Source organism: Halyomorpha halys, unplaced genomic scaffold (genome assembly GCF_000696795.3).
Source record: "Halyomorpha halys isolate HHAL.00 unplaced genomic scaffold, Hhal_1.1 Scaffold61.1, whole genome shotgun sequence".
Lineage (NCBI taxonomy): Eukaryota > Metazoa > Arthropoda > Insecta > Hemiptera > Pentatomidae > Halyomorpha > Halyomorpha halys.
The window spans coordinates 1,307,143-1,321,045 of record NW_027110400.1 but is presented as its reverse complement, the minus strand read 5'-3'; the positions used below and the strand labels follow the sequence as shown (position 1 = coordinate 1,321,045).

General features: G+C 30.9%; 1 protein-coding gene and 1 long non-coding RNA gene across 5 annotated transcripts in view; one reads left to right on the top strand and one right to left on the bottom strand.

Annotated features, from left to right (window-relative positions):
- LOC106692571 (uncharacterized) overlaps nucleotides 1-13,903 on the bottom strand; it is a 33,931-nt gene that overhangs the window by 19,438 nt on the left and 590 nt on the right. Inside the window, exons 1-4 of one of the 4 annotated variants that reach the window (XM_014438594.3) lie at nucleotides 9,058-9,146; nucleotides 5,735-5,876; nucleotides 3,957-4,102; nucleotides 216-409 (exon numbers count right to left, since the gene is read on the bottom strand). In XM_014438594.3, the coding sequence (XP_014294080.3) occupies nucleotides 216-409; nucleotides 3,957-4,102; nucleotides 5,735-5,876; nucleotides 9,058-9,114 (539 nt within the window). In that variant the 5' untranslated portion in view covers nucleotides 9,115-9,146. Of the gene's footprint in view, nucleotides 1-215; nucleotides 410-3,956; nucleotides 4,103-4,426; nucleotides 4,518-5,734; nucleotides 5,877-5,947; nucleotides 6,677-9,057; nucleotides 9,147-13,903 lie in introns of those variants that run through there. The other 3 variants (XM_067048584.1, XM_014438596.3, XM_014438600.3) reach the window with 3 other exon arrangements.
- LOC136796049 (uncharacterized) lies at nucleotides 4,690-13,036 on the top strand. Its single transcript, XR_010843744.1, has 3 exons — nucleotides 4,690-4,781; nucleotides 4,876-5,006; nucleotides 12,860-13,036. It is a non-coding gene; the product is annotated as an uncharacterized lncRNA (long non-coding RNA).

The window sequence follows — 13,903 nt, the reverse complement described above, 5'->3', positions numbered from 1 at the left end:
TATGTCCGATTACGGATTGATAAGTATGCTGTGTAAGATGGCAACCTAATGTATTTAGGCAGCATAGATGAATAAATAAAGTAGTATTTCTCTCTAGTTTAATTTATATTAAATTAAATTATATTCAATTCATATTACATTCAAATTATTATTATTATAAAGTTTAATATCAGAAAGATAAACTACAATTTCAATGAATCATACATGAAACCAACCTTCTGAGATAGCCATGACTACCTATGAATTCTGCCCACCGTTCAGCACCAGGTCCAGACAGCCTCAACCTACCAAATCCTTGAGGTCCACCCTCAGGTTCCACAAGGTGACATGTGGTTCCCTCATCCTCTGGATATAGCTGGGGAGAAGAGAGCTCATCAACACGCACTAAATAGCTCAAGCTGGTCCCTGGCTGAAGATAAAACAAGATATATGAATGATCTTATTGCTTTAGTAAAAAGTAATTTTCAAAACTACAATTTTCTTATTCATTTAAAAAAAATAATTCAGAGTACTCCTCCGTCTTCAGGGTTTATGTTCTGCCATTTTAGCAATACACAAGTAAACAATAGATATAATTACACAATTATTTTTAAATTAACATTAATTGAAACAATCATTTATATTAACTTATACAACCATATTTTACTATTGTATATCTAATGTTCTGGTTGGTTCCCTCTGGCTTTTATATTGATAGAAAACCTATTATTTCACTATTTTAAAAACTGTTTCTTAATTAAAAGGGAACTAAACTACTTATTCAAATATTAGAGTCACACTGCATACAAGGTCCTTCCATTCAGATATAAATATCAATAATTGTTCAGAGAGAGGGTAATAGCATAACAGAGTGGGAATTAATAAATATATGAAATGTTAGTAAACCAGAAAATAAAATAAGGATTAGTATGACATTTAATCCCTTTAATGGATTCAATGGATACTCCTTTTTCGGCTTCACTTAGTCCAGTGGTCGCCAAACTGGGAATAAAAAGCTTATGTCAGGTGTGCCACAAGCAAACATCAGGGCCTCCAGTGAATAATATTTAATTTTACAACAATTTTGCAATTTAGAAATAGATCCATTAATAGAAAATGGCAACACCATCATTTCCTTGTATATGGAAGCTATTTAGAATTAGGAATAAATAGATAATTTGTAAATCTTCCATTTATTATTAGGACTGAACCCTATTTTTTATGTAGATATCAATCCTTAATATTTTATTAGCTATATATTATACTAAACATAAAGTGGTTTTGATATTTGGTGTTTTAATAAATGTTCGAAAATTTAATTTGCAGAATTTTTTCCCCACCACGGGGGTAGTAATGGGTGTCAAACATTTTTTTAACCCCATTTAGGGATCCCCTAATTTATTATCTGCAGTCAATTGCAGTGAGTGAGTAGATCTCTTCTGAGTACAATAAGAGCATTATTATATATGTTACCTGTGAAGGGAAATACATTATTTTAACTTTTCAAATTAATTCAGGCATGATGAAAATAAATCAAATCTGTTTTTAGTGGAAGGGTCGATTGGCACACAATGCGCAAACGGCTCCAATAAAGTTGGAAGCACGATCCTCATAAACGGAATTACTCAATTCTCTGGAAGGTAACCAGGCTTTGAGTGGGAACAACATTCCGTGTTTAGGCACTATAAAGTAAACACAGCGCTAAACTTATATATAAATAGCCATAAGTTAGTTAAAACTTCTTACCTTGGATATATTTCTTCTCGTGTCCTAGTAGGCAGTCAGAAAGAAATAGATGTAGATATTTTTAAAAGATTAATTAAAATTAATGAAAAATATTAAAAATTCTTTCCTTTACTTTTTGACAATGGGATATAAGAAGTGTCAGCCAATGTATTTGACATAACGGAGTTCAAGTAAATTTTATAAAAAGTTAACATTTTTAACAAGTCGTTACTATTTCACTTATTATTAATACTTATTTAATAATGATTATAATTCAAAAATTAAACTTTGTACGAATATCCTGATTTAACTTAATTTAAAGTGAAAGAATTACTAGAGGCATACTAAATTTTTCAAGGCGAATTGCCTTGAAAGTTTGATAAACAAACAAATCGGGGAACAACAGATTGTATTTTTTTTTTTTTTTTTTTTTAGATACAAGTTAACCAAAGGTTAACACACAATAAAAAACCACCAGAACCAAACAATGGCAAATTGGTGCATACACAAGAGTGTGGATGGGCTATTTGGATTGACTGATAAAAGTTGGCCTGAATTTGCGACCAATTCGTTGAATGCTTGTTTTTAAATTTCCAAATAACTATCTTATTTTTGTCGTTAATGGACTTACTTTAATCGAAACATAACATCATCAAGAAAAGTTACTGGTATACTACATAGAATAAGATGATACATAACAAGCAGATATCGTTATGTTATGGAGATGGCATAGTATGACGGCCAAGAGGCAGCAGTTGAACTTTCTCTAATATTTTTTAAAAGTATTTACTCCTTAAGTAATGTATTATTTTTATTTGTTATTCATTATTATTTTTATATTTTATTCATTATACATAACAGCTATGGAACTCCAAGCAGGTCTCGAGCCACTACAGAATAGGTGAGAGAAATCTGCCCTGTGTCTTTATGACAAGCTTATGCGTCGTGTGGGTCACTGGTTTCCTTATCGTAAAACGAATGAAGGACTGAATTCCCATCGCACATTTCTTTCAAGAGCAGAGGAAATTCTTCATCAGATAGACCTACCAACTGAGGAAAGGTAGAATATAAGCACCACTTACATGCCAAAGTACGATTCCGCTGAGGCCTCACACTGGCATGTGGTCGGATCAAGAAAGATTCCCCTTAACCCGAGATTAGGCTGCGCTAAATACTATTTATGAGCTGTACCCCATAGAGCAACAGCTGCACATTTATACCGATGGGTCTGCGTCCGGTATTAACAAGAGAGCTTGAGCAGTTGTATGCTTAAGTAACTTTCGACTGTCATTTCCCGTTGGAGCTGGATGTGAAAATCATGATGAAGAAATGCCGGCTGTTTGATTTGCGATGGAAGCCACTATTGAAAGCGGTGACAGCAATGTAATCTTCAGTGACTCTAAAACCGTAATATAAAAATTATCAACACAAGGTATCGCAGAGTCACCCACTGAAGAAAAGTGCTGAAACATGGCTGCTATCATGAAAAAAGAGGAAGGATTATAGCTCTGCAGCACCAGACCATGTTGGTATATATGGAAATGAACAACCTGACAAGTTGGATAAGATCAGTTGTGCGGAGAACCAGCCTGTTCGACCACTTCCGTACAGAACAGTGAACTCAATTATAAGTTCTTGTTGTAAGGAAAGGAAAAGCGTTAGACATAGAGTTCAAGTGGAAGGAAAGAAGTGGGAGAGCCTACTGCATAAGGATATACGAATTCCCGGCAATCTTAGCAGAGCTGAGGGAGTGTCTTGTTCGAGCCTAGTAACAGGACATTATCTACTCCAAAAAAAACCTCCATCGAATAGGCATCATAGATTCACCGAAAAGTCCTCTATGCAAAATGGATGGAGACCATCTTCTGACGTGTATTGGTCTGGAAGATATTCAACAGGATGCAGCCAACCAATAGCAAAAGTGAAGTTGTAATGGGCTGCGAGAGGGGAAATGGCGTAATATTCTACTTCCTGTGGCGTAGAATAAAAATATATTTTTTATTCATTATTATTTTTATATTTTATTCATTATACGTCTTGTTATATTCATTATGACAATACAGTGATACTGCTACTTTTTTAATTGTGTTTTCTCACTATATTTTCTTGATATCTTAGTACTGTTTAACCACATTGCCGGAGAATTTCCTAATCCGAGGTGGTTTTGTTTCACAATAATTCAGTTCGAAACTCTACAAAATTTACCATTTGAATTAGATAATTAAGCAAAGCAATTTTTTAAATTAACTTACTTTCTTGCCGAGTTTGTGCGGGTCCAAATTGACAAGAAACTTGGAGGCAAAACGGCTGTCCAAAACTCCAACTCCACATATCAGTCGCTGAATGAGTCGTTCGATGATGACCAGGCTTCTTTCGACACCAGGCTCTCCAAAATAACCTGATTAAAAATTTTACTACCTAAGTTTCTTAAACTGAGATTCTTAACTTAATTTATATGGTATTAAATAGATAATTCTTTAGAGATACCAATAAGTCGATATTTAATGACATTTCTTTGTAATAATAGCTTCTACTAATATACATACTTTTAATATATAGTTTTAATACTGTTGCCTCTAGTAGCGTTTTAAATTTTAAAAACAAAACAAATTACTCAAAGAGACTGAGGCAGAAGTCTCTAATCTTTTTAGCCTAAAGGAGGCGATCGCTACGCGGAAAAATAATAGACATAAGTGAATTTATATATATAATAAAGTTTAACCTTTTCTATGGTGGTTATTTCGTTTTGCATTTGTTTTTATTAGATTCGCTTTGAAAAAAATAAAATAACAGACAAGATACATGCATCACGTTTAGTATCAAAAGTAATATTTCATTGAAAAAGCCACATTTGTCTCCTATTTAAAAAGCATTCCTTCACCAAACAAATTTTCATGGACTCTTTTGATTCTTCATTGTCATGATAAAGTAAGTTTCACGAAGTTAGTTTTTACCAATTTCACCAAAAGAAAAGTTTTTTTTTTAGGGTTTAGGCACTCCATAAACTATAAGTGTTTGGCATAGAGTAGATTGGAGTGATCGTCAATAAACACCTTAAGAGCACACTAAGTCCTAAAGTATTCCCAAGTTATAAAATAACTTCTACATCAAGTCCAAAGAGATTAAGAGTTAAAGTATACTGATATTATTAACAAAACAGACCTTTAACAGCTGTGGCGGGTGCGGCCTCACCGATCCTCACGCTAAGAATGAAAAATAAATTAAAATTGAAATCAAAGTTCTGTCTTCCAGATGTAGATGAAATAAAAAAATAAATTGAACCACTACAGTTCGCATATCAGGTAAGATTGTGTTAATTTTGATTGCAGTTTTGTTTTTAAAGTCAATAAAATTTCTTACCATTTGAATACAAAATGAGTTATTTACAACGATTGCTTTCCATGATAAAGCTCTTCTAATATTGTACATTTTAGTCAACAAATAAAAAATTGTCTCTTATTTACTGAAATATCATAAAAATTATTCGTTCTACGAGGTATATGTAATAATGATGTATAACGAATTTTAAGTAAATTTAATTAGTTTTTACTCCAGACCAGAAGATAATTATGGCACAATGATTCTCTTAAAAAAGGGGATAACCCAAAACATTGAAAAATGGAATTTGAGAGAATAAAACAGTTCAAGTTGTAATTAAAAAAATAATAAATATAAAATAATTTGTTTTTAAAATTTAATTACTGCTTCAATACTTTTTTTAATTTTGAGTAAAATCATTTCTTTGTGTTTTATTCACCCTGTTTTCATATTGCATTCACCTTTTTTATTAAAATTTTATAATTACAACCTGAATGGGATTTCATAACTTTAAAAATATTTTTGTTAAAAATTCAACTCATCAATATTTTTCGTTATTCTTCATTTGAAGAGAATTATTGAACCTATGCAACCGTAAGTCCTCTCCACTAATTTCTCAGTAACTTATCTTCTTCAAATTTTGAATTATCGGATTTTATAATTTTCTCAGTAATGCACGATAACTAGGTTTAATAACTAATATCTTACTCACTGTCTGTATTGTCAATGAGGCCAGCGAGGTAGATGTTGAGAGAAGCAAGCTGCCTCTGCGAGAAGGTTAGGTTAGCTCCAGGCAGCTTGAGGTCCTTCCTACAGGTGACTCGCCTACTGCCAGCGCAGCCCATAGCTGGCTTCTGCCAATACAGTTATTGTATTAATAAATTTAACATATAGGCCATAAATAATATTAATAAACAATAATAACCTTGTTCCTTTACAACAATCTCTTCCAAATGCTAATCATCATTCTAGAAACCTTCCTTAAAAACCTTAGCCAGCCTCCATTTAAACGGGAATAATCATCATTAGCCCTTGCTCAATTTTATCATATAGACGATAGGAATTAAAAATCAGAGCATAGTCGACTTGGCAGATCATCACAGTGGGAAGTAAAATTTAACAATAGATAATAATATCAAAATCGAATGTTATAGCCGAAAAAAGTCAAAAGAACATTTGCTTCCATTGTTCACCAAGTATTTGTACAAGTCTGCAAAGCCAAGGATTTGTGGCAAATGGCAAACGTGTAGATCCAGTATAACATTGATATGGTGTTTCCTAGTACGGAGACATTCCTGATGAATCAGGGGACTCTCTTACTCCTTCACCGTAAACTCCTTTACCTCTGAGAGTAAAAATCATTTGAAGTACATTTTGCAATATTGAGATCGATCATCCATTTAGAAAGTTAATGTTCTAGATTATTAAGGTTAGTTTGCAATTATTTCCGACTATTATTATGTCATTGTGTTGAGAACAAAAACTGCCGAGTTGTCTGCGAACATACCGCATATCATTTCTTAAATACTTACAAAAATCATTAAGAGATAATTTACATTCGATAGAGAAGAGAAAGAAAGTAAACAAACAAAATAAAAATTATAATAAACCTTTGTCCGTGGTCCGTGGTTGGTACTTCTTCCCTCAAGTAGAAACTTGTTAACTCGAGTGTTGTTTATTTTCAAGTTAATTTGTTAAAAGTATAGCAATATTACAAACATTATATTTAAACAAATACATTTAATTGAACAATGCCTATGAAGAGCGCAAACATTTTTGAATCAAAATAATCCAAAAGTATTTTTAACTAACAAATTTCTATAATTCAAAATATCCAACATTTTTTCATTTTTGTTTTTCCCACAAACATTTCATGGAATTTTTATCTGTTTTATTAAAAATCTCTCTGCAAAATTTCCACTTACATTCGTTATGTGATCAGAAAATAGCCATTTTAGAGGAAAAAATAAATTGTGATATAACAATTTAAGCTTTTTGAGATCTCCATTTTCTCCTACTTTAGATAGTAGAAAAAATAGGTATCTGCTCGGTAGACCCGTATGAATTACATAACCACTTTTCAAAAAATTATTACTGCGTCTTTGCTAATGTTGGCTCAATTAGGATTTGTTTTTCGTTCAGCTTTCTAGACGGGATTAGATCGTCTTAAAACCACAGATTTGGAATGTTTCGCGAGTTGTTCTTATAGTTTTCGAGCTAGGCAAAATATTGAAAATGGGTCACCCAGTATCTTAGATGAAACTGGTCTGATTTAGATGATATATAGTTTTATTTATTTTAATCACATTTCAAGTGACAATTATACATAATTTTCAATAAAAAATACATTTTTTGAGTAATATTCCAATTAAGTTACTTTTCGTCAGAATTTTGTCGGATATGCACTACTACATGAAAAGGTGTAGAGCATTAATGAAAAGAATTTAAGTAAGTTTTTTTTTATTATAAGAAGCGATTTTCTACTATTACGCAAACAGTTTACGTCATTTTTATCAGTCGTGGTGAAATTTATTACACTATGCCACTCCCTCGTTATAACGCCGAAAAAAAAATGCGGCTTCATGTACTGCAGCACTCTCATTAGGAAATGTTTTCAAATTAAGATGAGCAAGTCCGCCTAACGTGGCTACGGGGACTGGTTATACATATATATATATATATATATACACGTATAGTCAGGTTCCTTATTGTGGTATAATATAAAATATGCCTTAAAAACTTGTGATTTTTTATATGAATCTGGACTGTTTTATACCCAAATTTCCCTAAGCACGTTCTAAAAATAATATTTTTGTTTTTTTTTTTCTGAATAACATGGTATATTATATCATTCATTATATACTCCATTTATGAGAAATTTAAATTAATCTAAATACTTTACTGATTTACATGATAATTATAAGGCCTATCTGGACATACGGCGTTGAGCTTTGGAGCTCCACTAAACCTTCGAATTCCTTTCGTATCCAATCTTTACAAACCAAAATCCTTCGTAAAATCCTCCCTACTTTGTCACAAATAAAATCATCCACAAAGACCTTAATGTTCCATTTGTAACCGATCTAGCTCGAACCAGATATCAATCCTTCCATTAAAAACTCTCTAACCACTCAAACCCATTAGTTTCTAATCTTGCTTCCTCTTTTATTTCGGACAATCCTCCGGGGCGTCTGAAAAGAAGATGGCCTCGAGACCTTATATTGTGGAAATGTTTTTGAGTGCTACTAATGGGTAGTTTCTCTACATGCTTGTACCATACTATTATGATTTCCTCAAATTTACTTGATGCATTTATGTACAGTTGTAAATATTAATAAATAAATTTAAAAAAAAAAATGTATATACTTTAAATACAAGAAACTTTACACTACTCAGGCCAGAGTCTTTATACAATAAAAAATCAATGTGTTCGCAAGCTATTCGTAGCCGGTCCAAAATGTATTTTTTTTTTTTACTGGATGGATTTGCAACATAATGATCTGTTTAAAAAAAGGCACCGAACATTTCACCCGACTACAATACAAAAACCTCTGGGTCGGTCAGAAAGTTAAAAAAAAAATCATGAGGAGGTGTAGATAGTTGACCGTAGATTAATGATTGGAGAAGTTTGTCGGGGGGTGCGGTCAGCAAAGAACAACATAAATAAACAAAACCATAAATAAATAAATATGGTTTTGTTTATTTATGTTGTTCTTTGCTGACCACCCCCCGACAAACTTCTCCGATAATTAAAAAAAAATCAATTATAACTTTAAAAAATGATTCCTTTTTATACTCAGTACACCGGCATCAGTATATATTCTCTTTGATAAGTGGAGTATGAATAATTAATATTAATCTCAGCAATAGTTTAAGTTAATTGCTAGGAAACATCCAGAAGTAAAAATGTTTTACAGCAATTATTTATAGTCTAATGACTAAATTGTACTTTGGAGTCAATGCTTAGAAGAAATCAAATAAGGTGAATAAGTTTAAAATAAGAAAGGTGGTGTTAAATGGTTAAGGATTGCTCACGTGCACAAGATTAACTGTCACTTGTAGATCAGTATTCAGCCAGCGGTGGACTGGCATCCTCTGCAACGTCCGAGGTCTTCCTGTGAGCACAATGGAGCAGCTTCCGCCTCCATTTCCGGTCTGCTAATCAGCCGTGATGTTTTTAGTCCTTTTCATAGCTAGCGAATAAAAAGTACGATGCCTCCTATATTATATAAAAACACTTTTGCCTAGTGCCTACAGACAATCCTGAAAGAATTGGATAACACGGCGATGTAGACAAAGAATAGTTGGTTTGAAGAGGCTATGAAGTTTTTAAGCTTCTACATCGGAGAAAGATGCAACTACAGGTGTTGCCGTAGGTCAGGTCTAAAAACCGACACTGGATGAGAAACCTAGAATATTATGTTCCTGTTTCTAAGCTTCAATTAGGAACCGGCTATGACTCAAATCATCTTGCCTAATGATAACTAAGAATGGCAAAAATGGTGTTAATTCTTCATATTTCCTCAACAAAATATGGTACAGTGTGGCAGTTAACCAAAACATTTTCCGAGACCTTAATTTTTACACTCTAGGGATCCTTGCTCCCAAAAAATAATTCAAAACAAATATGTCATCCTGTCATTCCATTGCTGGCAAGGATCGTGGCAGTGGTCGAAATTTAAATAGACCAATCTGCTTCACCAAAACATCAAACAGACCCATCTGCAAAGCATCAAAAATAGTGTACTTGTCCACCTCTCAGATGTATATTTTATCGCTAATTCACGATAAAAACCAGTTATAAATGTTGGTAATTGTTAGGAGTAGGTTAGTAGATAAGATGAAATTTCTCTATTTTTTATAGGAATTTTCCCGTTTTGACATAATTTTAATGTTTCTTGCACTTGATACCATTAGTATACTAAAATATCAAGTAAATCAGACAACATTTACAAGTTCTATGCCCATGTATACAAAACTAATCACTCAACTAGACTACAATTACTTAGTGGCATCGATTTTAAAATCTCTATTAAATAATAAAAAATTTGGCCCTAATTTCTAAATTAGTTTAGTGATCAATAAGATTAAAAAATGGAACAACATTTGTTTCATTTTCCTACCATTTCAATACACTTTTTAAAAAACCAAAACATTCTATTCTTTTTAATGTCGGGTCAGCAACCATATTTTCAGAGTAGGTTTTTTTACTTATGTAAAAAAACTGATACATTTGACTGACTATTGACCATCATTTCTTGGAGCATTTAAAAAAAAAAATGTATATATAGGATTATAAATATTTGTTTTTCAATAAATCTATAGGTAGTAGAGAAATTTTTAAATGAATATTTTAAAAATGTTAGTTCAATTTCGTGAAATCTTAATGAAGAGCCACCGTAAAATATTGTTTTGTACGAGTAGTTACTATACGTGAAAACTGTTAGATCTGCCATATTAGACGATGTTTCAGCAAATTTCTTTTTGTCGAACCATCACTGTGCTGGATCAAATTACAAGGAAAATGACAAAATAAAATGACCGCCTTGTCAATTATGTTCACTATAATAAACTCCATCATGAGCTGTCCGATCAGGGAAAACTTGATCTGGAAATAATATTTGTCTGAAGCCATTTATCATATATGCACATTAATATAGGGAAATTTTTCACTTATAAATGAAAAAAATAATAATTTGTCTTGATTTTGAGAATTTAATTAGTTAAATTTAAAGGGGAGATTATTTCACCAGTTTTCTTTTATAAAAGAATATGTTCTACGTTTCGACTTACATGCCATCTTTAGGATCACTAATAATACTTTTAAAAATTTAATGAATTTTTTAAATTTTTAGTGTTCCTGAAGATGGAATAAAATCCGAAACGTAGAATAATTTGTTTATAAATTTTAATTATTGAAATAATCTTGTCTTCAAATTTTCCTTCACTTTAAATAAATTTCATAGATCAATTTAGTTTATTTTGAAGAAATGTTTTTCTTAAAAGCCTATTGGTTTTCAAGTAAAAAAAAAAAAAAGTAGGCTTGAGATAGTTAAATCGAGCAATATTTAAAAATTGGCTAAAATGGAAAAAAAAACGCGTTTAACCCTCTCACAATTACTTGCAATTTCACATTACATTAATTAGAAAGTTATTGTAAATATAATTGAAATTACGTTTTATCGTACAATGATGAACAGGATGTCACACTTTCAATTACACATTTCTTACATATTATCTATTACATATTGAATTATTTCCATGTTGAACTTAAATCATTTTTTATTTTCAATTTAGATTAAAATAGAAAACTAATTAATATTTAATAAATAATAAATTAAAATTTATTTATATTTCTTCATTTTTTGTCCACTATATCAAAGATAAGACATCCCAATGCTTGAGAACTAAACCCCCTCCCCCTCCCTGATTTATTTCCTCGCAAGATTTTCTGGTCTTGTCCAATATAGCTATAAGGATCCTAATCGTATCATCTTTTTTGTGTTATTTATTTGTTTTTTAGAGGTGATGTATTTGTAATTTAAATTCACTTTTCATTAGGAAACTATAATGATTTAAAAATGAGTGAAACGATGAAGATCGTAATGCTTTGATAGCCAAGGTTAGGAGACCAATCAGAAGTACCTTAAACATAGTTCAGAAAGTACTTCGTTTTGTGTCGGTAGGATATTATTAAAAATTATTTTGCCCGATGACTAAATATGGATAATTCAGGCCTTTTTTTAAATTACCAAAAACATTATTTTTAAATACTTAACATTTTTTTAGGTTCTTTTTATATTTAAAAAGCATTTTTAAATTATTATATTTTTTACGGTGAGAAAAATGTTAATAAAAACTTGGGAAACTTTAAGAAAAAATTATCAACTACTAACACGAGCCAAACAAGTTTATAAACCCCGCAATCATACAAAATTACAAAAGTTTCTAATTATAATTACCGATCAATTTAAAATAGTGGAAAACGTATATTTGGCTCATGCTCTCTGGAGTTCCAGTTATTTTATTTTATAGTTATAGTTATTTTATTTATAGCAGTTATATATTTTTCCAATTAATTAGAAAAAAAATTGTATTAGTATGTTTTTCCGATGTGCACTCATTGTGCTGTTCGCTTAAAATTAATGGAATATATCCAGCTTGTTTTTTATAATTACTACATAATTAGGCTTAATGATGTTACTATCTCATTGCATCTGCTTTCTTAAATTTAAACAGAATTTAATATGTAACACTATCTAATGCAATACTTTCTCTAACTATATGTTCCATATATAGGTAAGTGAAAATAAAAACCTTGAAAGAGATTAAGTTCTCGAAAGGACAGGATGAATATTCTGTCGTCAAAGTTATAGTAACAAGTTTATAAAAAAATAATATTGTTTTAATAAAATACAGAAATTGAAAAGAATATAATTTATTATTAAAGTAATGATAATTTTATGTATAAGTTTATTTTTAATGTGTTAAATTGACTTGGACAAAGCCTGCAAAGTTTTATAAGCGAATGTGAGGCTCTGACTAAAATTGAGATTGTCCTTCATGATGGCCGGATTGGCTGAAGCGTTGGACATGTAATAGTTATAAAAGTTTTAAAAAAAAGATCTTGTACAAATTTTTTTTTTAAAGCACGTCTAGTGTCAATAAAGTAAAGAAAATATGAAGATTAGTTGTTTATTTTTTTTTAATCACAATTAATCCATACATATTTACAAAAAAATGAATTTTACAAATTATCTATCTGTCATTTTGACCGTCTCATAAATCCGAGGATTCGTCTAAGTTGAAATTTAAATTAATGCAGTGTACATTTCAGTGTTGTAAAAGTTTCAAAATGCTGGAGGACTAGGACTTCTTCAAAGGATGAATATTAGTAGTCAAAATGAAATCAGATCTAAACCGATCTCTAAAGCAACTCAAAACCGATACATTTGATTGTTTAGGTAAGTGATGTAGTTTTTAGTGCATTTAGGTTTAATCCTAGCAGGGATACTATATAAAAGACGTCGATTATAATTTTATGTATAATTAAAACTCTTAAACGGTGTGTATGTCGATACAAAAAAAGTATTATTTTTAATATCAGGTATGGATGGAGCTTAGAGTCCATATTAAGAATATTAAGAAATATTTTTCAAAAAAAAAATCTAAATTTCTCTACGGTAATTGAAGATTTTTCGATTTTTGTCACCATTTCCGGAATCTGCGAAGCATTTATTTTAAGATAGTAACCAATTTGTAAGCAAGTATCGTTTCGCTAGGCGATGGTAGCAGCCAAGAAGGTATAAAATATTATCAAACTAGAACAAAAATAATTATAACAATTCGTATTGTAGTAGGTGCCTAATGGTTTTTTACGTCCCAGCCAGAAAATATCTATTCGAAATTAAACTAGTTTCACAAACTTGGTTATATCGTTGTAAATATGTAATTTAAGTATAATAATTTTAATATCTCTTCGAAATTAAGCTATAATTGGATATAGCTTTGGAATGCTGGTGAAATGAAATAATTTTACATCCCCAAGCTCCGTACCTCGAAAATCCATTGCGTGATATTCTGCGGAGTATTTTTTGAAATTATTCATTTTTACAAGTTTACATTGCTTTTACTGCTACGATCGACTAAAGAAGTGATACTTGCCAACAAATCGGTTTCTATCTTATAGGATATTCATCATAGATTCCTAAAAAAGTGAAAAAATTGGAGAAATCTTCAGTTACCATCGAGAAATTTCTAGGAAAACCCTTTGAACAAATATATTTCAACTATGGTTTAAGGTAATACGATGATATTTCATAGATAATAGAAATCGAGAATTTTAAAATTTACAACATTTCGATGAAATATTTATTTTTAT